The sequence below is a fragment of the Rissa tridactyla genome, chromosome 14 (assembly GCF_028500815.1).
Source record: "Rissa tridactyla isolate bRisTri1 chromosome 14, bRisTri1.patW.cur.20221130, whole genome shotgun sequence".
Lineage (NCBI taxonomy): Eukaryota > Metazoa > Chordata > Aves > Charadriiformes > Laridae > Rissa > Rissa tridactyla.
Window position 1 is genome coordinate 12,879,869 of NC_071479.1, and position 26,212 is coordinate 12,906,080.

Genomic DNA, 26,212 nt, shown 5'->3' on the forward strand with positions numbered 1-26,212 from the left:
GTAATAGGTAGAGAAACCTAGCAATCAGCCTCCTCGCTATTCGATTGGTGAGTGTGCACACCAGGCTGGAGGCGGGCGGGGCATGCGGCCGTGCCCTCTGAGAGGTTGCTGCTGCTGCCAATAAACCGCTACCGAGAAGGGATTGGCTAAAGCTGCGGCGCTGTCAGAATTCTTGACCAATAGCTGCGCCCGGCTGGGCGGAGCCGAATATGCGCTGAGTCGGTGCTTCGCGGCGGGTAGGGACGCCATGGCGGCTGGTGTCCGTCCATCCGGCCCGCTCGCCGCTGCTGCGGTTCTCGGACGGCCCCGGGCGCCGAGGACCCGCCCGGGCGGCAGCTGGCGGGGGAAGGCGCTGTGGGGCCTTCCCGCCCGCCCGTACCTCCGCGCAGGGGGGGCCTGGGGCTGGGGGGGGGGCATTTCCACTGCCCGCCGGTGGATGAGGCGGGTATCGCGGGAAGGCCCATCCTTCCCGGGGACCGGGGTTCCCCTCGGGCAAGGCGGAGCAGGCGCAGTCCCGCTCCCCGGGCAGCACTGGCCCTCGGGTTGGGGCGGCCGCTTGGCGGCAAAATTCCCCAGTTTGCGCCCGTTTGGCAGGAAGCCGGCGTGAGGCCGTGGGTGAGGGGGCGGGGAGGGGGAGGGACGGAGAGACCCCACCGAGAGGGACTCGGGGGTGTTGCGGGGTGAAAAGCCGGCCGTAAGCCGGCAACGTGCGCTGGCAGCCCAGAAACCCCCCGCAGCCTGGGCTCATCCCCAGCAGCGTGGGCAGGGGGGCGAGGGGGGGATTCTGCCCCTCTGCTCCGCTCGGGGAGACCCCCCTGCAGTGCTGCCTCCAGCGCTGGGGCACCGACAGCAGAAGGACACGGAGCTGTTGGAGCGGGGCCAGAGGAGGCCCCGGAGATGCTGGGAGCCCCTCTGCTGTGAGGACAGGCTGAGAGAGCTGGGGGGGTTCAGCCTGGAGAAGAGAAGGCTCCGGGGAGACCTTCCAGCCCCTTCCAGTCCCTAAAGGGGCTCCAGGAAAGCTGGGGAGGGACTCTGGATCACGGAGGGGAGCCATGGGATGAGGGGGAAGAGTTTCAAAGCAAGAGAGAATGGATTTAGTTTGGATCTCGGGCAGAAATTCTTGGCCGTGAGGGTGGTGAGCCCCTGGCCCAGGTTGCCCAGAGAAGCTGTGGCTGCCCCATCCCTGGAGGGGTTCAAGGCCAGGTTGGACGGGGCTTGGAGCAACCTGGGCTGGTGGGAGGTGTCCCTGCCCAGGGCAGGGGGTGGCACTGGGTGGGTTTTAAGGTCCCTTCCAACCCAAACCATTCTACAGAAGCTCTGCCTCTGAAAGACAGCAGCGTCTTTGCCCTTTCAGCTGGGAGACAATAAAATCCCTCAACTCTGCATCTGAATCACACAAAAAGTTCCGCACTAAAGGCGGGAAAACCCGAGCCGCTTGCTCTCGTCATTTCTGAAACGAGGGGCATGGGAGAGGGGCCGGGAGTTAACTCCCCTGGGCGGTGGTTTTGCAGGTCCTCATAGCGAAACGCGGGAGGAGCGGCCGGGTGATGCGGGCGTTGCTCAGAAATGGGGTGCCAGGGGCACGGGGGGGGGTTCCCCTCTGCCCTGTGGGTCTGCGGTGTCTGTCCCCACCACGCGCCCAGCTCCGGCCACCCCGGAGACAGGAAGGAGTGGCTTTGGGATGTGGCGGTGGGAGGTTGGTGAGGCGCGGTGCTCTGCTCCACTGGGTGCGCGGTGGAAGCTGGGGTGTGTTGGGAGCAACCCCAGGCGGTTCCCGTGTCGCTGATGGCTCTTCCTCTTTGGGCAGAGCGTGTCCTGCCCGGCAGGGCCCCGGGATCACCAGTGCTGCCGGAGCGGGACGGGGGCTTGTCTTCCCTGAATCCCACCAGCCAGCCCAGAGCTTTGGCAGCGCGGAGGTTTTCACGCTCGCTTTCCCAGAGCGCTGTGCCGGGAAAAAGGGATGTTGCAGCACAGCGAGCGAAGCGTTGTCCGTCCCACTGCCACCACGTGTGCGGGGATGCACCGTGTCCCCTGTCCCCACGGCTGTCCCCCCGGTCACTCGTACCAGCCCTGCGGGGAGCATCTCAGCAGCCCGCAGCCCTGTGCGAGGGGCTCGGTGCCTCCCTGGGCTCGCCCACGGTGGGCCGCTGTGGGCCACCCCGACTGGCCTCCCTGCTCCGCTCTCGCAGCGGGGGCTACCGGGAGGGACACCACGGCCGTTCCTCCGGGGGTCGTGCCCAGCCGGTGGCGCCTGGCTCTGAGCGGGGAGGATTTCCCCAGCGCCGGGTGAATTCCCCGCGCGGTGAGAACTAGAGCAGCACCGTGCAGGAGGCCGTGAAGCCCCCGAGCTGCGGTGCTGCCTCATCGCGGGGTGGGGGGGCTCCGGCAGCCCCTGGCATGCCAGCCGGGCTGGGGGACACGCAGGCTGGGGCCCCCGAGTGACAAACGCTGCCGCTGTGACATTTGTCCGTCAAGTTCCCCTGCGAAAAGCCCCTGGCGCTGACCTCACCGCCGCAGCTGCGTTTCCCCCGACGTCACCTTTATTTTTTTTTGGTGACAAAACCGCAGCCCGCCCGCTGTCACCCGTCCGTCCCTGCGGCCCCAGTCCTTGGTCCCCACCGAGCGGGTGCTGCGGGGCTGCCATGGCGGTCTGCACGCAGGTAAGCGGGTGCCCAGCGCCACCCGAAATGGCCAAATGTGCCTTAAAATAGGGTGGGACCCCGGGGTGGGGGTCAGGGTGCCCCCAGGTCAGCGCCGCTGTCCCTCTGTGTCCCCCACCGGCAGGCGGGGGGTGGGCAAAGGGGTCCCAGGGGACTGAGACAGAGCTATGGTAGGGGGCAAGGAGGACCGGGGGGGTGGGACAGTGGCAGGGAAAGGTGACAGAGGGTGGGGATGACGGGGGCTGACTGTGAGGGGGTGACAGGGGAGTGGAGACACCGTGGGTGAGGGTGGCAGGGGGGTGCTGAGGGGAGGTGACACTGGGTGGGGGGTGTCTGAGGGTGTGAGTGATGGAGAGGTGATGGGGGGTAACTGGTGGTGACGGGTAGGTGACACCGTGGGTGTGTCCAGGGATGACAGGGGTAGGTGACACTGGGGGTGAGTAGGGGTGACGGGGGTGGGTGACACTGGGGGAGTGACTGGAGGTGGCAGGGATAGGTGACACTGGGGGTTGACACGGGTAGGTGACACTGGGGGGTGTCCAAGGGTGACAGGGATAGGTCACAGCGTGGGGGTGACACCGGTAGGTGACCCCGGGGGAGTGACTGGGGGTGACGGGGATAGCTGACACTGGGGGTGGAAGGGGAGTGCTGAGGGGAGGTGACAGGGGTAGGTGACAGTGTGGGGGTGACAGGGACAGGTGACACTGGAGGGTGGGGGTGACAGTGGTAGGTGACACTGGGAGTGAGTGTGGGTGACAGGGGTGGGTGACACTGGGGGAATGACTGGAGGTGACAGGGATAGGTGACATTGGGGGTGACCGGGATAGGTGACACCGTTGGGGTGACAGCAGTAGGTGACACTGGGGGTGGAAGGGGGGTGCTGAGGGGAGGTGACAGTGGGGTGACTGAGGGGTGACAGGGGTGGGTGACCCTGGGGGGTGTGTCGGGGGGTGACAGGGATGGGTGACAGTATGGGGGGGGTGTGTGACACTGCCGGGAGGGGGCGGTGACACCGGATGCCCCGCCCCTCCCGTCTCCAGGCGAGGCCGTTGCTAGGCGGGGCCGTTGCTAGGCGCCGGGAGGGGGCGTGGCTTCCTACACGTGTCCGGTGGGCGGGGCCTGAAGGGCGCTTCCGGTGCGGGGCGCGGACGGAGGCGGCCGGTGAGTGCCGGCCCGGGACGGGCCCGGGGGGGTGTGGGGGTGGCGGCGGTGGCGGAGGCGGGCGAACCCGCCCGCCTCCGCCACCGCCGCCACCCCCACACCCCCCCGGGCCCGTCCCGGGCCGCGGCTCCTCCTCACGGCGGGGCAGGCCGGGCCTTACCGCGGGGCGCGGGGGGGCGGCAGCGGGCCAGGCTCCGCGGGGATTGCGCTGGTGCGGGGAAGCTCCGCCAGCGGCCGGCAGCTCGGGAGACGTTCCTCCCCGTACGGGCGGTGGGGGGCTGTCAGAACCCTGGGAGCGGCTTGGTTTGGGGCAGAATTCCGGTCCTTTTGGGCAAGTGACGTGGGAAAAACAAGCGGTGGGAGGCTGTGGTTGCCGCGCTCGGCGCCTGCGGGTGGGCTGAGGCGATTTATTTATGTTCCTGCTCGACTTTATGAGGGGTTTTTACCTTGTTTTGGGCCAGGAACCTTGATTTCAGGCTGCATTTCAAATGAACTTGGCGGGGGGGGGTGGGTAGTGAGATCTATCTGCTCTTTATTCTGGGTTGAATTCTAAAATTAACTGTAAAGTTCCTTTCCCTGGTTTTAACTACGTGAAGGCAGGCTTGTCGTTTACATTGGTGTGTTGGGGGCCGGTGTAATATGCTGCGAGTAAATACAGTTTGTGTGAAAAATTACCATCATCCAATTACAATAATCAACCAGGGAAAATATGTTTGTTTTCAGGCTCTGGAGATACAGCCAGAATTTTTCGTTCACATGGCAGCAGCAAACTCTACTCCACCTGGCTCTTTGGATCTAAACCAGCCTGGATTTGCAAAGGAGATCCTGGGAACTAAGCTGGAGGTCAAATACCTCTGTTCCAATTGCAAGAATATATTGAGGAGGCCGTTTCAAGCTCAGTGTGGACATCGCTACTGTTCCTATTGTCTGAAGAAAATTATAAGGTAACTTTTGTGCCTTCAGTCTGAAGACAAAAAGCTTGAAAAGGCATTTTCAAGCAAAAAAAAAAAGGAGAGAAAAGTCTCATTTTCAGGGCCTTCTCGGCGAGGGAGCTGTGTTTAATCCTTGAGGTTCAGCATCAGGCCTTCCTTAAGGGAATGTGTAACCTCTGACTTGGTTTTATTGTTCCGGGAGTTGCGTCAAAGTTCCCTTTTCCAGAATCTCCCAGGTTGTTTTTGCTGTTCAGGTGGCAATCCAGGTGGGTCACCCATCTCTTTCAGTCTTCAGCCCAGCTCCTGAAGGAACTGCCTCCTAAAAGTCATGACGTGGTGGTTGTGCCAAAATGTGAGAAATTTAAGCACACCCTGGCTTGCAGAAAAGGTTCCTTGTGTCCTGTCTCGCTCTTGCCTTTAAGTGAGGGAAGTTGAATGGAGCGGTTAATTGGGAGAAGAAAAAAAATTAATCAGAAATGGCTGTCAAAAATATACCTGAGCAAAGGCTCAATCCGTTGTTTTAAAAATGAGAAAGTGCTATCATTTTAACAAGGTACCAGAAATCCTTTCATCTTTAGGTCATAAATCAGTCTCTTTCTTGTGTTTGATGATTATTTTTCTGTTTGCTAGTGCTGGACCTCAAAAGTGTGCCAGCTGTATTCAGGAGGGAATATACGAAGAAGGAATTTCTATTTTGGAAACAAGCTCGGTAAGTAAAAATGCATTTTAAAAAATAAAGCAGCTGACTGATGCCATTAATACCATTTCCAGTTTTTGTTTAAAGCTCAAGTTCTGAGAATCCCTTATTCCTAGGAAACGTTTTCTTCAGTAGTAAGAGTTATGATTAATGTGGTGGACTCCCCAGCTTCTAAAATCCAGGTCATGTCAACATAGTGGTAGCCTACTTAAATGCTGTAATAACGATTTGTTTGCCATTAACACATCTCTGAGGATGTGATGTGGCAACTGGCCTGGGAGGAGCCTTAATAAAGTCATAATAAAGAACTAAGAGACTGGACTAAAACTGCAGCCCCTCAGTAATTTTTGTGGTTTGCTTGTTTGTTCCATTTTAGGCTTTCCCAGACAACGCAGCTCGCCGGGAGGTGGAAAGTCTGCCTGCTGTCTGTATTAACAGTGGCTGCACTTGGAAGGGGACTATTAAAGAATACGAGGTAAAGATGAAAGCAAGGCTTTCGATGTCTGCGTCCTTTTTCTTTCCTCTGTGTTCGGGGCAGGCTCAGGTGGTTTCCCTTGTCCGCTGACACTAGCAGTGGTGGTGGGAGCTTTCAACTCCCTGGACTTCACTGGGAGCTGGAGAGGTTTCTTGGCTGAGCCAGGTTTGCCTGCCCTGCTGAGGGCACAGGCTGAACTGAAACAATTTCAGATTCGCTTATGACTGTGGGCACCAAGCACGTCCCTTCCATGGTGGTAGCCACCCGCGCGCTCTCCAACTCCTTTCTGCTATAAAAGACAAGTGAACTGTCAAGAAACTGTGCTGTGCCATGAACTTCTTGTGAAGTTCTCTGCGATATGTGAACCTAAAACCTACTTCAGACCCATAAGCTTGGGGAAAGCGGCCTGGCCACGATCCTATTTCCAGCCAGCTGCCCCCATGATTACCAGGGCAGTGGGGCTGGGCGTTGGTCACGGGCTGGCCACCGTTTCTCCAAGTTGTTCTGGGCCACGAGCTGCTGGACAGGATGATTTTTCCAACCCTGCTCTTCCTGAGAAGCCTATCAACTCTTTAATCTAGGTCGTCTTTTCGCGGCCCTGGGCGTTTGGTCTTTAGCATGCATACACCTAACGTGCCTCCTGAGAAGTGTCGTCTTGCTGAGGATGGCAATGGGCCACATCCTTCCCTGGGCTTTCCAACCAGTCAGCTCTGCTGTGGCAATTTGCATCGTTAAAATGCACTGGCAGTTAGTAGTGAATGTTTATTGACCTGTGAAGCTTTGGTGCTCCTGAAAGACGGCTTTGTCATACCTCTTGGAACGGAAGAATCACCACGTGGAGGGGCCTGAGATAAGAGGAATAAATTTTATTTCCCTCTAACACTCGCCAAAGGTAAAGATTGTAGCCCTGTCATTCATGGAGCTGTGGTGGCAACTGTGTATCAGGATCAGGAAAGGGTTTAACCTCGCTCTTAGATTCTCTTTGCAATGCCACTGCAAGGTGGCAGGAGGAAACGGCAGCTGTGGATCACACCTGAGTGTTCTGCCTAGCTCGTCGAGCCTGTTACAGAGAGATGCTTCTGTGCCTCTGCTCCTTGTCCTGCTGTCTAGAACCTTCCGCTTCTTTATGCTGAAAGTTCAGCTCAAAAGATGAGGGGATGTAGGGTGCTAAATGGTTCTGCTGCGGTGAAACGCTCATTTGTAGATGAAGTGGCTCATGGTGTGGATGTATGACTGGGTAAATGTCAAGTTAAAAGCTTCACCCTGATGCAGCAGAGGTCGGGAGTTGTATTTCAGGGTGCAGTGTGTTTTATGGAGGTTCCAGGTTCAGGCTGTCCTGTTGGTGCCTGCAGATTGTCTGACCCACGCTTTAATTTCTGCTGATGACCAGTGACTGGAGGTCTGATGCCTACCGCAGTGTTCAAAATGGGGATTGTAGTAAGTGGGCTCATCTCTGTTAGACTAAATAAAATTATATTTGTCAGCAGCTTCCAATGCTATTGATCGTGCTGTGACTGATGAGCTCTTCTGAACTTTTCCTCCCCTGTTTAAAAACAAAAAAAAAAAATAAAACATTTAAAGAGTTCCTGCAGGACTCGGCAAAAATCATCAGCTGCCAGAGGTCCTGCCTGCGTGGTCTTACAAGTGTTTGAACACGGGCTTGAGTCCAGCCAGGACTCACACTAGAAGTTCAAAAGGGCAATGAGCTGTCGTGGGCTAAGTCTGCCTCGCGTGCGCGTGTGATGCTCTGGGATCTTACACACAACTGCGTAAGAGTGTCTGAACTGATAAGGTTGTGCCTCATTTTTTTACTCTCCACCTAATCCTCAAAAGGTTCCGTTTAGGTGTTTTGCTAAAACAGAGTATGTTTCGTAGAGGTGCGGCTCCGGAGTGCTCGGGTCTGCGGCGCTGGTCGTGGCTGTCGGGGTGGTGGTTCTGCGCAATGAACGGGAGCGGGGATTTCGAGCAGCGCGAGTTGGTTCATCCTGGGGTTGAGCTTGTCTCTCTGCCTGCTGCGGGTGCATTCAGTGCGGCGGGGGTAAGGGTATTTTGTGCCCTCTTGGGAAAAGCTGATCCTTTCCTGGGAACTGGTGGGAGGAGGCAGGGTCTGGCTTGTGTTATCTCTCCTCCCAGCTGCCTGCCAAAGAGCTGGGGCATTTAATCAGGCCTGGCTGTCCTCCTGCGGTCGGAGCTTAGGAGATGGTATGTGTGGCTGAGGAGGGCTGGTGAAAGGAGGTGTCAAAGGACCGCGTTATCCCAGAGCGTCTCTTGGTACCGCGGACTAACGCTGAACCCTGCCTTACGGGTGGGCTTGTTGGCTTAGTGCCACAAGGTAGAGGTTGCCTCCTGCGGTACGCTTGCATCTGTAGCCAGCAATGTCTGTAATGTCCCGCAGCAGCTCAGTGCTCCCACTATGGAAAGTCCCTTGCTGTGCTATTTCCGACAGGACATGGAAAGTCCCTAAGAGCGAATTCATTGTTTGCTAATTTAAAAATCCTGTGCTCGTACTGAGAGAGACTTACTCAGCTGCTATCCACTTACATATCAAGAGATACTGTCACTTCTGGTTTGCTAATCTTATCAGGGCACGTACAAGGAAAAAAATGTTCTGCATCTGAAAAGCTCCAGTTCTTAAAAAAAAAAAAAAAAATTAATAAAACTGATTTCAGTTTTGCTTTCTGTTCAGGCAGACCAAAGTTCAGGTCTCAAAGGGACATCCAAAACTGAAAGAGTGCAATCTGCTTGGACGTGACTTGCACTTCTGCTTAAAGCTGTGTGAAGTGTATGAAATGTTTAAGTGCTTAGAACATGTCTGGGTTTATAAATGCATTTTTCTGACTTTGTAAATATTGTAAATATTTAGTGGCATTCAGATAATGCGGTTTGTGGTGGGGCTGCAGGGTTTTTCCTTTTAATCAGTAACCTCTTTTCCTGATGAGTCTGCCTGAATGTACATACAGAAAAGCAGGCTATGGGCAGGAGCCTTTAGATTCAGGTGGAAAGTCTGAGGAGGGTCACAGAAACTAAAACTAGCCTGTTAGAGCAAAAGGAAGGACCGAGAAAACATGCTCTGTGATAGCCAGGTAGAGGGAGTTTGTGATTTCTCAGCCCTGGAGCCTTTCTTTTCTTGCCTTGCAGTACCTCCAGTTGCCTACGTCTCCCTTCTGTTTTATCAACATATCTTCAGTTCTCATATACTTTTTATTTATGCTTTTCATACTGCCAAGTCCTTTCTTTGTCCCCCACCAGGACTGGGATGGGAGGAGGGGGCTGCAGAGGGGTGTTCACGTGGGCAGCCTTGGCATTTCCATTTCTTACCCAGACTGGGGTTTTAACTATGCCCTGGTCATCTCAGCAGGTAGAGAATTATTTGAGACATAAGGAAGTGGCTTTGCCTAACTTTTGGAAGGAGAACTAAGTTTTAAGCTTAATCCTGACAGCAGTATTTAAACTAAGTTGGGAGGGATGGTTTCTAGGAAAGCAGATGAGCTCAGCCGATGAGGGTGGGTGACTGTCATCTGTGGTGATAACCAATCCTAACCCAAACTGGAAGGGATGCGATTTCCTTGTAGTCAGTTGTCACCATGGTTTTGAAGAGTTCACTTCAATTGAAGCCTGGAAGGCTGTGGAAGATGCCAAACTCAGAACTTAAATGCTATTACTCCAAAGCCCGTGGTGTTGGAGAGTATGTCTGCATCTCCTGAGCTACACAGCTTCCTGGGGCCTGGAGCACAAGGTGACTGGGCAGTCCCTTCTTGCCCAGCGTTCCTGCTGGGAGGTGCTGGAGAAGCCCTGCTACACCTCGTGCAGAGAAAACTGCTGGGGGCCCTGAGCCAGGGGGTCCTCCTGCTTCACGGTGCTTCACTGTTTCATGCCTCCCCTTTCCATCCGTGTCCCAGGAATACCCCGATAGTTTTTGGTGGTGGTTTTCAGCTTCAGGCTTTTGCACGTTGCTTAGAACACCAGCTCCTCTTGCCTCTGAAATGTACTTCTGAGTGGTTTATAGCAGTGTCGTCTGCATGGCGTATGGCATTTTAAGCGCTGTGACAAGCACGCTTGATGATGCTGTAGCAGGGCGACCAACCTTCCTTTTAAAATCAGGTACAGCGTTTATTGTCTTTTTCTGAAGGTTTTGGCTCCAAGTTACGGCGTGGTGTTGAAGCGCAGTTTGCAGCCAGTCTCCAGTCTGATCAGCAGTTTGCCCCAGGACTAGAGCACTTTCTTGTGGGAGGATCCCTGACTTGCACGTGCAGGTGACCAAAAAGGACCTCCTGCTTTTTGGGAAGAGGGATCTGACACACCTTTACTTTCCAGAGTCCCCCCACAAAACCCAGCCTCCCTTACAGTCCCTGCAGTAGAGTCTCTGTATCTCGCTGCCCAGACACGAGGCGGTTTCCCGTCCAAGCCCGTGGTGGGAGGTAAGCCACGGGGAGTGCCGGAGAGCGCGCGTGGGAGGGGGTTGGAAAGCCCCGGCTGTAGAGGGTCTGCTCTGAGCTTCTAAAAACAGCTCAGCCTTCTTGCGGCCCACCTCATTAACAGTTTTGGCATCTGCCCCTTGGAAAATGGAAAGCTGTAAGTCGTGAGCTTTGAAGCTGAGGTGAGTGCTGTCTGTCCCGTCTAAGCCATGGTGAAACCCCTCAGCATGAGTGCAGCTTTGGGGGTTGTGGGGCAGCACTTCACACCCAGGGAGATGTTCCTTGAGCTCTGGGTATCCAGCAGGAGCCAAAGCCATGATCGTGCACCCTTGGTAAAGAGGCGCTTCCAACTCTCTGCCAACCTAGAGAGGTCAGGTTTGAAATCAAGCCAGTTACCACACACTTGACTTCTCCAGCGTGTGAAAGACACCGGTCCCAGTTCTGATTTTTGTTTCATCTCCCCTTTTCTGGGTGCCAGTGGTGTTCTCCGCCTCGTGCTGTCACAGCCCTTCTGTTCACAGCCCACACCTCCACGCTGCCTGCGAGGCAAAGGAGTCGACATCCCCCTGCCCACCACCTGCAGCCCGCAGAGCCTGACCGCTGTCAACATCGCCCTTTCTGATATGAAGGTCAGGCAGACCACTGAGAGGCTGCCCTTTTGCTCTGAACGGTTAAGGTGAAGCTTTGCCTGCTGGTGAAACTACTGCTGGGCGGGAGGGAGATCTCTTTAGGATGGAGAGACCTGGTTAGCACAGACAGTGCTTTTCAGTGTGCCTGGAGCACAGCTGTCAGCACTGCGGCATCTCCTGCAGCTAACGACAGCGGTCGGCTGTCAGCAATGACTACCGGAGGTGAATCCAGATCAGTGCCAGCGCCTGGCATCGTTAGTGTGACGGTATGATTGGTATTCGCTCCCCGGTGACAGGTTGTTCTCAAGCAGTGACCTCATTAGGTACGAACAGCACGTCTTGGGTATTTTTCACACGACTGTGACCGTAGCTGTTAATTGTAGCCTAGAAGGCCTATGGGGTTATCTCTGATCTGATGTTCCCAAGTGCTTTGAATCTCCCTTACGCTTCAACCAGCTGTAGTCCCAACACCATAATTTTTAATTTCCTTAGCAAGCAAATTTAGTCTTTTTGTTTTGCAATGCAGCTAGCCACATCTGAGGTGAGGGACAGTGGTGCAGGGGTTCAGCTAGCCGTGGGGCCGTGTCAGGTTCAGACTCAGCCTTATCTAAAATGCTCTGTGGCTCCGTTTCAGGGTAGAGTCTCCCTAGGAAAATCGTTCTTCTGCGATGATGGAGGGATTTGGAAAAAGCAGTATGGAGCATCCCACTGCCTCATGCTCCTGTAGTTCAAAGCATCCAGGGAAAGGCAGAGTCTTTTAGGAAATGGTAGCAAACCTGCTGCTGCTTTCAAACGTTTCTGGTACCTTTGGCCTTCTTCAAAACCTGCTCTTGCTTTCACATCTGTCTGCAATGCAAGAAACGCTGCCTTGATGTCCCGCTACCAATAAACCCCAAATCAGACGTCTGTCTAATCAGCCCTAAAAGCTGATGAACAGAGCCGTAGAAAGCTGAAAGCAGAGGTTGTTCTGCTGTTTCTGCAAAGAGCCGTGAGCGAGGCCCCTGGGAACCCCTGACATCTCTTCTGCCAGTTTTTGGCCTTAACTCATATGGACGCCGTGGCGTTGGAGAGCAGAGTAAAGGCTGGTTTCCCATGCCATCACTGCCATACGCGTGTCCCGCAAGCAGTTACCGATGGCAACTTAATCTCTGGTTTTGACGCTTTCTTTGAGGTTTAATTATTTGTGATAACGCCAAGTGAACTTGCTTGGATCCCCGTCACCAGCATGTCCCAGCAAAGGGAGCAGTTTGTGGCTGGCACCGGGTGATCGTGTCTGGGAAATCTCACGTTCCCAGTTGGCACTGTGAATTACGAACTGGGCTGCTGCTTTCCAGCCCCGTGTTGCTGGGCTCCATGCGACAGCACAAGGACCGTGTGTGTGGTAGCCCGGCCCAGCTGTGTGGGGAAAGCTTGGAGCAGGCCTGGCTTAACACCAGCCTTAGGACTCCCCTGACGAGGAGGAGACGCAGCAGGGAGGGGCGTGTTGACTTCAGAGGAGCGGGACACCCCAAAGTACCTGCGTTGTGCGCCGCGTTCCCGTCTTGGGGGCTCCGGAGCCCCTGGGGACCTGGCAGAGGTGCACAAAGCAACTCATGCTCCTTGGTGCAAGGGATTCAGTTTCCCTTGAAAGCTAGGCAGGCTTCTCTTACACCGCAGACCCATTTTCAGTGGTTTTTCTACAATTCCGTGGGCCTACCCTTTTTCTTGTAGCCAGGCTCAGATGCCAAAGGAGCCGTGTGCTGGACACGGCAGTGCCAGGGGCTGGGGACTGCCAAGGCCCTGACAGCGCTCTGGTGTGCCCTGTGCCGCTTCAGCTGGCTGTCCTCTGCTGTCCTCTTCGTTGTTCTTTTCGTTGCTCCCTTCCTGCTGCCAAGCCTTTCAGCCTCGTCTGTGCTTAACGGTTGCTGTTGCCGTGCTCAGAGGGCACTAACAGACTGACTTTCAAAGGTCGACCTGCCGGAGAGCGTCTGCGCTGCGGTGTGCACCATGCCTCTTGTGCTGCGCCTCATCCCTCTGCCCGCCCTGCCCTTGGCGATGCCCCCCCTGCGGGGCCCGGGCAGCAGCTCTTCCAAAGGTGGTGTTTCTCAGCCCGCCTTGCCTCTGAGCGTGGGAGGAGTGTTGTGTCACGCTTACGGATTTCCCAAGGCGGCTGCAGGACCTCCATAAAAACGGACGTGGGCTGATACGGCAGGGCATAAGCAGGGCAGCTGGGGGGTGGGTACACCTCCTGCTCTGCCACCGCGGTGCAGGGATAACAATTTTCAGCAGTAGCCTCTTCCGTAGTTCAAGGCAAATTTAGCGAAACCCTGAGAGGTGAAACAGCGATCAGATGAAACTGCAGTTTTCCCTTTTGTCTTACTTATACAGGCGCAGCAGAGCAGCTCATCCCGGCATTCCTTAAGAAACGATTGTTGTGTCTTCCAGGGATCAGCTGCGGTTATTAAATCCCGCTTTTTCCCTCTGTTTGCCTGTGCATTTCTGCACGGCCACGCTGAACTGTGCTGCCCTTGCTGTTGCAGAGCTGCCATGAAAGACCAGCCCCTTCCTGCTGACCGAGTGCTAGGGGTGTAAGGGGTGATCCCCGAGAGAAACCTCAACTGCAGATACTCCAAATCGCTTTTCTGCTTCCCTGATGCTGAGGTTAGGAGAGTTACGGCGTGGGCACAGGCAGCTCTGTTTGCCAGCAGGCCTGCGGGCAAGGGGAGGAGGGCTCAGCCCCTCGGCGCTGCTGCGGAGAGGAACACGAGGAGGGGCTGAGCGGCCACAGGGGTACCCACGAGTGCTCGTAGGCTGCCCTGGTCCTTCCAAAGGCAGCGGTGGTGTCTGGTTTTCCAGTCTCCCAAGTGGGCTCCCAGAGAGTCGCCTGTTCTGACGGCGGCATGTGATGTACAGGCTGCTGCTGGGTTGTCTTGCTGTTTATTTTTAGGGAGTGCAATTGATGTGCGGATCAATTGGCAGGTTTGGTTTTAATTGAACGGGAAGAGCGAGGTGTTGCTGTGCAGGCTGTTAACTCTGCCCAGTTTGATTCTTCCTGCTCCTGCTGTTGGGTGCTGCAGGCCGGTCCGTGCCTCCGTTTACGGCTGCTGGGTGAGAAGTCGGTTCTGGGGTAATGGGAGAGTGGCCCTGAAGGTCTGAGCCAGACCATTGCATTCCAGCTCCACTTTAATTCTTCTCTTGCCATCCCCCCTCCCCGACCCCCGTCGGACTTGATTTCCAGCACAGGTTCACTCTGGGAGGGTGACCCTGCTCTCGCCCAGCCCTCCTCACAGGGATGGCCATCCAAAGCTGCCTAATTCACAGTGAGTGCTTGAACGTCAGAGATGCTCATCCCTGCTGCAGAAGCTCATGGATGTGGGTTTTGGGAAAGGTGTAAACAGGAGGATTGCCCCATTCCTGGGGGAGTGTGGCAGATCGGGCTGGAATGCCAACCCCTGCTCTCTGGCTCCTGGGTGGGGTGGATTTCTTCCAGCGGCAACACCATCCGTCTCTGTTTAGACACCCGCGTAGAGAGGGAAGGAACAGGGGATTCCAGCAGAGCCTGAAACTGTTTATACAAAACCACTCGTCTGGAGGTTTGGAGCTGTGCTGGTTAAAGCCGATGCTTCTGGGCGTCTCAGTTTACATAGGGCCCAGTTGCACTTTCAGCGTAGCTGGTTTCCCTCCTCGTCTGCAGGCTGGGCACGCTTCGCAGGGCTGCCCGCGCGGGGGGCGGTACATCGCCGTGCAGCATGGAGTCGGGATGGAAGATGAGTGCTGGGAGGTGGGGAGCGCGGAGCCCGGGGGGGGGGTGGTTTCACGCCTAGCACGTTGGCACGGGAGAACGTGAGTTTTAAATACTCCCTTTTTAAATAGTTGTCTCTACAGTGACGTTTCCTTCCTTCAGCCAGACCGTCTGTTCCTATGCCAGCGTTTTGTGGGTCGTGGGGACGATGCTATCAAGGTGTTTCTAGAACATGAGAGCAGTAGGTGGGTAGAGGAAAGGGTTCAGCCCCTCCGAGTGGGATGGAGGAGGGTGCTCAGCCGCCGCCTCTGCAGCAGCAGTGCCCGGCCCGGGCTGCCCCGTCACCTTTGCAGGGACAACGCAGGGCGGCTTTGAGTCTGATTACTCATTTAAAGTATAAAAAGGAGAGAGTAACTAAAGCCAAAGCTGAGCCACTAATGGGTTTCACTTTCCAGTTTCTGGTGTGGTGACGGTATTTAAGTTTGTGCATGTTCCCCCCCTCAGAGAGTAACTCGTTTTAATAAAGAATAAATGCTTCTGCTTTTTTTCCCGTTACTACCATGGCAGGATACTTCAGTGCTCTTATCTTTCAATCTGAAATTTGAACTGCATATTCATGGGATTTAAGATGCCTTGTTCCAACTGGTCGATGTGTCAAAGAGAAGGTTTAAGGAGTGTGGAGATGACACAGAACGCGGAGGCACGCTCTCGCATTCCCAGTTTAGTCGGTATCCCTGGCCCCAGCGTCTGCTGAGGACAGAGCTATCACATTGCCCTGATCGCTCGTTCAGCTCCTCCGGCCGCCGCGTGTGCCGCGGGGGTGGGTGCTTGTGTGCCGGGGCTATTAAGTGAAACAGTTTTAAAATATTTTTGCCTTCTGTTTGAAAAATGGTTTTCTGATTTGAATGTGAAGATCCTATCAGCCAGCTCAGCCCAGCGTGTGATGAGTAGGCTATGGGTTCGTACTTGAGCTGGCTGCTAACCATTACAGTGGAAAAACTATACAAATTGTCTTGCTGAGATAGTGGCTTACTTCACTCAACCTGCCTGAACATGTGTTTTCCTGGCAGAGCCATAAATGGAGTTTCCTGTTTGATTATCTTCTCCATCAAAGCAGTAATTTTTTATTAATTTTTTTTTTTTTAAATTATTATAGCAGCTTTTAAATTGAGGCTGAGGCTACGTAGGCACCCAAAATTCTGTAGGCCTGGAGATCGCACAAATGAGTCAGCATGCAAAATTGTCAGCATGACCAGGACTTGAGTATAGGTTGGTAGAATACAGCGCTCTTCTGTAATAAAGTATAAAACGACCCCCATTGAATTGTACTCAGCATATAACCTCGTCGGAGCTTTCATTTAGAGCACCAACTATTCTCCTGTCAATTCCTTTACAGGCTCATGACGAAGTCTGCCCTGAATTTCCGCTGACTTGCGAAGGCTGTGGGAAGAAGATTCCCAGGGAGAAGGTGACTGTCGGTGAACCGCGTGCCACGGTGGCAGCTGGGGTCTCGGTGGGCTGACACCAGCACTCTTGGAGCGGGGAGGAAAACGAAAGACCATTAGAGAGTGGAGTGGGGAAAACAATTAAGTGGGAGCCGTTAGTACAGATGTGACCTTTCCATACGGCTCAAAACACTGGTAGGGTGTGAGTGAACGTGACTCATTGGCACTTGCAGCTTTGTGTTCGTGCTGCTGCCGCCACCTCCCTTCCAGCGGCGTTGGCCACGTTTGGGTGCAGAGCCTCCATGGGAAAAGCACACCCGCGGGTCTGAAGGGTGCTTATGTCCTGTGTAAACAACCGTGTCGACCACTGCCGCAATTATGGAAAGGGAGCCCCTCTTCAGCTGAATTAAAGTATTTCTAATTCATCGTGTAATGGAATTTATAGGGCCTCCACGCTGCCGGCTCAAAAGTCTGAACGTCAAAGTTTTGGGAAATGTCTTCGAAAAACACGTTCGTCTGAAACCATCCTGCCTGCTACGAGCAAATATTTTTAGTAGCGCTGTTGCAAAAGGCCCTTTAGCAGCAGGACAAGAGGGACAAAAGCATCAAAAAGATGAGCAGAGAGTTCTTCACAATGGGCAGCGTAACGAAGGGCTTTGTGCCGGGACCTTGGGATACAGATCCGCTGGTCTGCAGGCTGGAGCTGGAGCCCAGCAGAGACTAGGCTCGTAGCATTCCCGTAGGTGATCTGTGCTTTGTTTAAATGTTAACTCCTCCTTTTATCTCTCTCCAAACTTTTGTTGATTAGCTGCAGCCATTGTAACTCAGAGTAACCTGACTCATTAAGCCAGCCAGATGGATCTAGGCAGCTTTTTAAAAAAGTGGTTTAAAAACAGTTTTAATTGACATCTGTCGTAGCAGATGTAGGTGTTAAATGTGGAATATGGTGGTTGCTCAGAACAGACCACGGATATCTGATGATGAGAGGTATATCAAAAACAAGAGGGTAATGTGCCAGTGCTCGTTAGCGTTAATCATGCACTGTGTGGGAACCCAAACGAGTCAGCTTGTCAACTGGGGCGTTCGTGGCACTTCTCTGTAGGAATATCCATCGTTGGCCTTGGTTCTTTGTGGCAGCTGCCACGAGAGGTGGCCGAGGTGCGGTGTCCCTCGGCACCGCAGCGAGGGGATGCCGGGCCCCGCGGAGCACCTTCCCTTGCGCAGGTAGACCTGCAAGAATCGCTATAAATACTTAGGCGGGACCACTGGGAAGACTTTTGTTCTCCGATTTATAATGCTTAGTGGGAAGTAAAAATACCCGGCTGTGGCACGTCCTGAGCAGGGTTACGTGTTGTTCCTCATGCCTCCCCTTCCTCTGCCCTCCGTGAAGCTTCTTCCTCAGCATCCATAAGGTGTACCTGTGCTGTTTGCTGCTTCTTTCTTGTATATGCAGGTGAGAAGAGACACCTCTCAGCCGACAAGAGAAAGAGAAATAACACTTCCTTCCAGGTGTCAGCGCTGTATTTATATTACAGTGAAAGGCACACCTGTGGTAGGCAGTGCCCGGGTTTAACCACACGCTTTGGCAGCCAGTGCTTAGCGACGGCGTGGGCATTCTCGAGATCGTCTTCTGTTTCCTAGATGTCAGCGAGATGGAAAGGGAGCTACTGGGAACACCTAAGATCTAACGCTGCCTGCCTTCCTTTCTAGTTTCGGGACCATGTGAAGACTTGCGGCAGATCTAAAGTGCCTTGCAGATTTGAGGTTGTCGGATGTGCTGAGGTGGTAAGGGCTTGTCTCTTGATGTTTATCTTGGGACTTGTTTTCAGTTCCAGTGTTGGAGTTAACCTGCAAACTGCTGTCGCCCAAGCTGTTACCCGTGTTTGCGTTCAGATATCTGAACAAAGTGCTGTTTCACACCCTTTGCAAATGGACCTTAACATCACCTGCTCTCCAGAGTTTGGGTATCCAGAGAATGAACTTAATGTGGAAGGAAACCTCCTCCTCCTTGAGGAACACCCGGAGTGCTTTGAGACTCTGGTGATTACGCTGCTGTAAGCGCAGCTCCTGCTGGAGCTTGGGCCAGGCCGTATTTCTCCATGTGGCTTAGTTTTCCCAGCTCCTACTGGTGATGTTCATGTAAATCCCTCCTCAGGGGGACGATGTGAGGCTTTGTCCCTTGGTGCTGTTAAGTGCATCTGACAGAGCCCTTTTGGGAAGCAATGGAGGAAGACAGAGCAGAATAGTGTGTACAGCTGGGGAAACGTGAAGCGTCTGCCATTGTATGTGATTTGCTGCATTTCTAAAACAAACACCACCACCCCACCCACCCCCAAAACAGTTTGGTTTTTTTTAACTATTTTTCTTTGATTTTTCCCCTTTATAATTTAACTTTGTGACTTCGAGAGGAGGAATTTGTTCTGTGGATGGTGACAGCGTAGATTGAGCTTGCTGAAAGGGGGATATATTTCTCTTCATGTAGGTGGAAAATGAAAAGCTACCAGAACATGAAAGCAAGTGTTTGGCGGAGCATCTCTACATGCTACTGAGCTTTGTGCTCAGCCTCAAGGCTGGGTCTGGAGACCTGAAGCCCCTTCCTACCCTTTCCTCGTCACAAAACAACTCCCCACTACTGGCAGCAAACTCTCTGTGCTCGGAGTCAGAGCTCTCCAGGTCCCTGGAGCTCTTGGGAAGGTGTGAGGCCCTTGAGAGGAAAACAGTGACCTTTGAGAACATTGTCTGCGTGCTCAATCGGGAGGTGGAAAGAGTGTCTCTAACAGCCGAAGCCTACAGTCGGCAACATCGACTAGACCAGGAGAAAATCGAAACACTGAGTAACAAGGTGTGTAACCACTGGCTTGGGCTTTCCAGCGCTCTGAGCAGAGACTTTTTTCGGTTTCCTTTCCATGTTACTGGCTAGCAAAGCTTCACCGCCTGGCCCTGAAACTCCGCAGATCTACAACATTGTTTCTGCCTGTGCCCAACCCTCAAAAGTCTCCTGGAAAAGATGGGGATTAAATTGACATGCATAAAGCGTTGAGATCTCTATTAGTAATCAAGTTATGCAGACACCGAGACGTTGTTCCTAGGTGAAGTTTTCCAATGAGAGACAGAGCACCCGGCCTTTCCCCGGATCTCTCTGAATCCGTGGGGCTGCTCACTGTCCAGACCTTCAACAGGAGTGTCGCCATTGATGCGGCGCTACAGCTCTGTGCCGAGCACAGTCTGGAGGCGTGAAGCAGCTGCCCCCACCAGTATGGTCCAGCGTGGTCCCTGCTGAGCGCCGCAGCTGGGGGTGCCTGTGCTCCCCCTGCAAGGGGCCTGCCCAAACTGGTGTGACCCTCTGCTAGCTAGCAGCGATTCACCCTCTGGAGACCTGTTGGCCAGGTGTAGGCTCTTCTCTTTCTCCATCTAGTTTTGTCACAATGCTGGGTTGGTTTTTTTCCCCGCCATCCTCCCTTCTCGTGCTGCTAACGTCACAGAGCTGCTCGTTGGGAGGATTTGTCTGTTCGCTGTTGGGAGAGTTTCCAGCTCAAGCACTGAGTTGTGTCCATGCATAACGGCAGGGTTCAAAAGGACCCTTCAGTGAATTGGCTTACAATGCTAAATTTCACTCTCCCGTGATCCCTGTCAGTTCCGGAGAAGGTCTCGCGCTAAAGAGTCATCCCGAAGGGGATGCTGGTGTCTGCTGGCTTTCTCGGGTCTCACAGCAGTACGTGTTTTAACCAGGCTGCACCGTGTGTCCCACTGAGCAGGTCCGGCAGCTGGAAAGGAGCATCGGGCTCAAAGATCTGGCCATGGCTGAGATGGAGGAAAAGATCCGCAACATGGAAGCTTCCACCTACGACGGTGTTTTCATCTGGAAGATAACAGAATTTGCCAGGAAGCGTCAGGAGGCAATCACGGGCCGCTCTCCTGCGATCTTCTCTCCAGGTTATTGCCCGCAAAATTGCAAAAGCCTTTTGTGTCTCGGCTGGGTGTGGGTTTTGTAGCGGTGCCCTTAGCAGGGGAGATGGTGGCTGTTCTGTCTTCTGTCACAACTTCTGTCCCCCTTTCTCCTCTGGAGCCTGAACCGCTGCTTTTTTTTTTTTTTTTTAACATTGGGCTAAATGAAACTGCTGCTGAAAGAGGTGTTTTTTTGATTGCAGAAGACCTTTTTAATTTCTCATAATGGAGAATGTAACCTCTTAGCTCTGGAATAGCCCTGAATAACCCTTTAGTTAGAATTAAAATACTCAGAGATCGTAAAAACAGCAATAAAATGGTTAAGGAAGGGAGGAAATATATACTAGAGCCCCCAAAATATATTTTAGTACCTAAACCATGATGGTGCAAGAGACTATGTCTAAATAAAGCCCAAACCATACCTAGAAAAGTGCTTGAATACGTTAGATAGAGCTGCCCCAGCCCAGCACTGTTCTTCCTGTTCTTCAAAAAGGAGATCTCGGGCAGTGAGCTGTAGGTCATGATTTGCCTTGTTTGCTTAGGAAAGCGCTTCCCAGGCTTGCCGCTGTAAGGTGAAACCATCTCTCCGCACGATGTCGTTGCTCAGTGGGGATCTCACCTCGCAACAGAATGCTTGAGGAGGGGAGTTTGTGGTTTGCCTGAGCGGGAATCGCTTGGATCTGAGCCACGGAGAGCCTCTCCGGCACGGAGAGCTTTTTCATAACGCCCAGAGCTGCACGCAAACCTTGAGCGCGTACCTTCCTCCTGGTGCTGTGAAAAAGCAGACTGTGCCTGGGCCACAAGATAAAAGCAATTGGATTTTTAAAACTACTTTAAAATCTGTTTTCTGGGTGAAGGCTGTCCTTTTTCTCTTGAAAAACTGAAAGAAAAAAAAGGATTCTCCTTCTTGAGGGGGAACTAAACTGCTACTGAAACTGCGCGCAGGCAATTAGCATTTCCTTTTCAAAGTCGGCAGCAGCCGTGGAAAACCCCTGCGCTGCGTCCCCTTCGGGACGGGCAGCGCTTCCTTCCTTTTCCCAAGGCCGATAAATCTGCTTCAGATCTATTTTGTTTGGCTTAGAGAGAGGAGCCTGAATCTCGCATCCTCTCCATCTCCTGCACCGTGCTCGAGAGCTGCTTGACCTGCGTGTCCCCAGGGGCTGCAGTTTGGAGGGAGCCGAGTCTTGTCCTCTGGCCATGGGTGTCCCAGCTCCCTGTGCCCCAGCTCAGGGGCTCCTCAGGCCCCTCCATGGGCTGGTGCCGCCGGGGGTCCCCATGATGGGGTGGGATTTGTTTTTCTAGGTTGGAGAATCAAGTGAGCTGGTGGAGGGATAAGTATCAGAGTCAGCCTGAGGGAGGGAGAGGGGTGAAACCTCTCTGAATGCAAGAGGCTTTGTACGCCCAGGCGTTGGACCGTTCTCTGAAGGCACAGTTCCTACCGGAGCTGCAGCTCGTGGTTGCTGGTGCCTCCTCCATGCTGCGTGCCGGCCGGTCTCCGTGCCCCGCAGGGCAGCAAAGGCAGGGCTCAGGGCTTTTATCAACTCGTCCGTCAAAGGAAAAACTACACGGCCACAGACCGTGTTTGTGTTGCTGGTTGATCTCTGCAGTCTGCTCACGACGATCTTGTCTGTGGCTGGAGGGACTGGAAGGTGTGGGTGCCTCTGCCCAGGGCTGGGACTGCCTCTGGAAAAGGCAGGACTCTCTATCTTACAAGTGCAAAGTACAAGGCCTTGTTTCCTACGGTAGTCAATTGTGTCATTTAGACGAGGCGTCCTCGTTCCTGGTGCTGCTTTGGCTGAGAAAATTAGATTGAGAAACAAACGTTTCTTGTGGAGGTGGGTTTTTTTTAATCTTAGAAAGTGAAGCAGATAGACTAGTGCTGCTCAGTCTGGGAAGGGGAGAGCTGAGAGGAGAGAGGTCCAGGTTGTGAATGGGATGAAAGTTCAAAAAGGGAACTGGGTATAATTCTTTGGTTTGCATTCAGACGTAAGGACAAGGAAATACCAAATGACATCAGTGTTAAAGAGAAGGAAGCAGAGTTAGCACTCGCTTGCGTTGTGAGGACGTGACTGCCACAGGATTTTGCAAAGGGCAAAATTGGAGTTCCAAAAGGCAAATCCACGTGAGAAATGTTCATCAGGGGCATGAGCTGGGACAGTCCGAAGTGAAGCTCCTGCTGGAAAGCCACCTGCTGCTGGCTGTCAGACACCAGGGGTGGCTTTCTGGGGCTTTTGCTTCCCTTCTGACGCACTTTGCATTTGCTCACGCTGGTGGGAAGCAGCGTGCCCTGATCTCTGCTTCGAGCTGGTGGTGTGGGGCACAAGGTTTTTAGCTCTCCGGCTGCCTGGTGCCTTCTCCTGGGTACTCCCACCGCGCTGGGGCCGTCCTTCCTCCAGTTGCCCACCTGGGTTTGCGTTCACGGCATTACAAGGAGTGCTGAGAAGCCCCGGGCGGGCGGTGAGGATGTGCTGCTTGGACTAGCAGAGGGTGGCATCTGCCCTGAAAGTCTTTCGGTGGAGAAGAAGGACTGGAGGAAGCCGGTCAGGGAGTGCCAGGAGGGAAGTGGGTGACAAAGCCCTGATCTCTTGCTCCTTGCCCCGTGGAAGAGCCGCAGTATCTCGCTAGTGCCCGTCTGCCTGTTTATAGCAGTGCACTGAGTCCCGCAGTGCCTGCGGTGGCTGGGGGGGAGCCCGAGGGGCCGGCTGGTGCCCGGCTCTGTGCCACAGTGCTCTGTGTCTCGGCTAGACCAGGGCCTTGTGGCTGCCTGACCTCCGGCTGTCCCCAGACCAGTCTAAGATGGCATCTATCTGTTGTTTGTACGTGGTGGCTTCCCAGACCACCTCTGTGGTGCAGGTATTTTAAGACACAGACCTGGCTTCTTCCAGGATCCAAACTTTAGAGTCCTCAGAGTTCAAAGGAACCTGCTGGTGCCAGGCTTTGCTGGCTTGGACACTGACTGTGTCTCTTTTGCAACTCCGATAGCTTTCTACACGAGCAAGTACGGCTACAAGATGTGTCTGCGTGTTTACCTGAACGGGGACGGCACCGGGCGTGGGACCCATCTGTCCCTGTTCTTCGTGGTGATGAAAGGACCCAACGATGCGCTTCTGCGGTGGCCCTTCAACCAGAAGGTAGGTTTGGGACAAAGCCCGCTATGTCCAGCAACGCGCCTCTCTGGTTTTCCACCTACTTGAGCTGGGCATCATTGGTCTGGCCTACTTAGCAAGCAGAAGCTGTTGTTCTTGCTTTGCAAAGGAAGGACTTTGATATGTCGGCTGCCCTGGGGATTCCCCAGTCGTGCTGAAAGCACCGAGCGTGCTACAGGGCAGGGGCGTGAGACGGCAGAGGCTGCAGCTGGGGAGCAGCAGCGGGGTTGGGAAGCGAGCAGAGCCTCTGCACGAATTCGGGGCGAAGGAGGGTTGTTGTAGCCTTGGTGCTTGGGGTGCAGCTGATGCTCACTCGGCATCGGGAGCTCCGATTGCTGTTCCCAGACGCGGCATGTTTGCGAGACACTTCAAGGCAGAACGGGCGAAGTCCTGATGCAGAGAGAAGGGGACGCCTTTTTTTCGCAGGGGGACGGCAGCCGTGGGACTTAATGAAATACCTGCGTGGGGAATTGGTGTTGGGAGCAAACGCCGCCCTGGCCGGTTGTAGGTTTTCAGAGTCAGTCTGACAGTCCTGTGCTGCCACACAGCAGTTTCCAGTGACAGGGCAGGATGTGGGAAGGTTTCTACAAAATGTCACCGAGATGAAGTTCTGGGCTGACCCTGCTTACAGGCATTTCTCAGACTTGTAGGCACGTGATGCGGCTGTGCTTGCGTTGGTACTTGCACGTTTCACAGGCTTCCAGTGAGCAGTCCCAGGGCTGGGTTTCCACGTGCTTTTTATTCAGCCACTCTTGTATATTTTCGTGTTTCCCCGCAGGTAACCCTGATGCTCCTGGATCAGAACAACCGGGAGCACATCATCGACGCCTTCCGACCCGACGTGACGTCCTCCTCCTTTCAGCGACCCATCACGGAAATGAACATTGCCAGCGGCTGCCCGCTGTTCTGCCCCGTCTCCGTGATGGAAGCCAAGAACTCCTACGTGCGTGATGACGCCATCTTTATTAAAGCCATCGTTGATCTCACGGGCCTCTAACCCTCCTCACCTCCAGGAGCAGTGAACGCAGAGCCAGCCCCCGAGTGGGGCATCCCCCTCTGGCGCTGCACTTCTGGCAGTGCTCGGAGCGAGGAGGGGGCAAAAGCGGAAGGCAAAAGCCCTTCCCAAAATGGGACCTTCGCTCTGAGTGGAAAAGAGGTGTCTGATGGGAACCCTCTTCCCTGGTGTCAGAGAGACCTTCCCTGAGAAGAGGTTTGGGTGGACGTTCACAGTCTGTGGGGTACAAGAAGATCTTCTGCAGGGACTCGGGTGTCTGAACTGCTGCTGTCTGGGCTCCCAGTGGAAACCAGTGCAGCTCTTGCTCTACCAGTTTAGTGCACATCCTCAGTGCTGTGTAGTAAAACAAGGGTTTGGCCTGCCCGAGCACCACCTCAAGTGGATGTTTGGCTCAGCTGTCTAGGATTTTCTTCAGAGATCTCTGTGTTCCTGGAAGTGTTGTGTGCGCAGCGGCACCGTTGCTCTGCGCTGCTGGCAGCTCTGTGCCTCGGTGGAGGAGAAGGGCGCGTGGCAGGCTCAGAGCAAGGCGGGCGAGAGAGGTGCGAGACGTTTTGCCGCTGTTTTGACGCCATCGGTGCCTGGGGAGCGGGGTGCTGAGCCCCGCCGTGCGGCAGGCGGGGGAGTGGTACCCCACGCCTGGCCCTCGCTGTGTGGCTGATGGGTGATTTGTGCTCTGAGCAGCGCGGGACGGGGCAGGCAGTGCCCGCTGTCAAAGATGGAGCGTGGGGCAGCACCAGGGATGCCCATAGTGAAAGAGGAGTGAATTTTCCCTGGAGACTGCCCGTCCTGCCCTGGGAGACGAGGGTGACGCAGGGCTCAGTGCAGGACTTCAGGCCCCTGAACCCTGGGAGCCCCAGGTGCGTTTTTAGCCAGACCCTGCCATTCTCTACCTGCCTGCACCTGAGCAGCGCTGGGCAGGGTGGTGGCAGCGCTGGAACCTGTCTTTCCTCGCACACGGATGCTCCTGTCCTGGCTTTCAGCTGCAGCAGCGCAGGCACACCCGCCTTCCCAGGGCCCCCTCCAGCCGCTGAGCACGGACACAGCTTCGCTGCTGTCGGTACCTGCGCTGCCGCCATCCATCCCCATGGGCACTGTCACCTCCCTGGCTGTGGCACTGACAGATGTGGCATGTCTCTGGTCCGCCTGCGCAGTGGGCAGCTGCTGGCCAGCCCCTGCCCTCCCCGGGGCCCACCTTGCCCACCAGCCACAGCTTTCCCCCCCGTCCTTCCCTCGGCTGCCTGCCGGTTCCTGGTCATTGTACAGGGCAGTGCTCTCTCTGCTTGGCCCCTCATGGAGTCTGCAGCCACCGGGGTAGGACTTGGTGGGGCTGAGGAAGTCCCCAGGTGGAGCTTGCTGTCCCCTTTTTGTCCCTGGGCTCTTGGCGCTCCTCCCTTCTGGGCAGCAAGTGTTCAGCACTCGTGAGAAAGTCTCTGTATTTGTGGAGAAGAAGCTGCTGCCACATCCCTGCGTTGTGGCCGGCTGGTCCCTCTGGAGTTGGTTGGTTGTGGCCATGAGTAGCTCTGGGCAGGCAGTGGGCTGTGCTGGGCTCTGAGGCTTTGCTGCCTTCTCCGCCTGCGCTCCCCTCACCCGTGTCAGCATCCCAACGCGCCCCAGGAGGGGTCTTGTTGGTCCCAGGAGCTGGCTGCTGAGCCCGCCTTGCAATAACAGACTGGGATCCTGGCCAGCACCCGGCCAGGAGGGCGGGCAGCAATGCTGAAGCACGGTCACCATCTTCATGCTCATGGTCGCCATGGATCATGGTGGCGGAAGGCCCGAAGTCCCTCTCTGCCAGCAGTGCCCAGCCTGATGGGTGCAGAGCCCTGTGTGCTCGTGTTCTGCTTCCCCCTCTGCTCTGGCCCGGCAACCCCTGTGACGAGCTGTCACCCAGCCGGGGCCCGGGGAGTCCCCCGCTCCCTGCGTGGTGGCACTGTCCTGATCGCTCCTGGGGAGCTCCGGGCATCCGCCACGTCC

The 26,212-nt window shown here is 54.8% G+C and overlaps 1 protein-coding gene across 4 annotated transcripts; it reads left to right on the forward strand.

The window, feature by feature from the left end:
• The first annotated feature begins 3,750 nt into the window (after positions 1–3,750).
• Positions 3,751–24,619, forward strand: TRAF2 (TNF receptor associated factor 2). Of its 4 annotated transcripts, none has more exons than XM_054220161.1 (10): positions 3,751–3,821; positions 4,545–4,765; positions 5,384–5,462; positions 5,827–5,925; positions 16,087–16,158; positions 17,846–17,920; positions 18,618–18,977; positions 19,891–20,068; positions 23,063–23,211; positions 24,005–24,619. In XM_054220161.1, the coding sequence occupies exons 2-10, from the start codon at positions 4,578–4,580 to the stop codon at positions 24,221–24,223; spliced, it is 1,419 nt and encodes a 472-aa protein (XP_054076136.1). In that variant the 5' UTR covers positions 3,751–3,821; positions 4,545–4,577; the 3' UTR covers positions 24,224–24,619. The 4 variants fall into 4 exon arrangements, with proteins under 4 accessions (XP_054076136.1, XP_054076140.1, XP_054076138.1 ...); XM_054220165.1 differs by lacking the exon at positions 3,751–3,821 and adding an exon at positions 3,941–4,082; XM_054220163.1 differs by lacking the exon at positions 3,751–3,821 and adding an exon at positions 3,943–4,152.
• Positions 24,620–26,212: the final 1,593 nt, after the last annotated feature.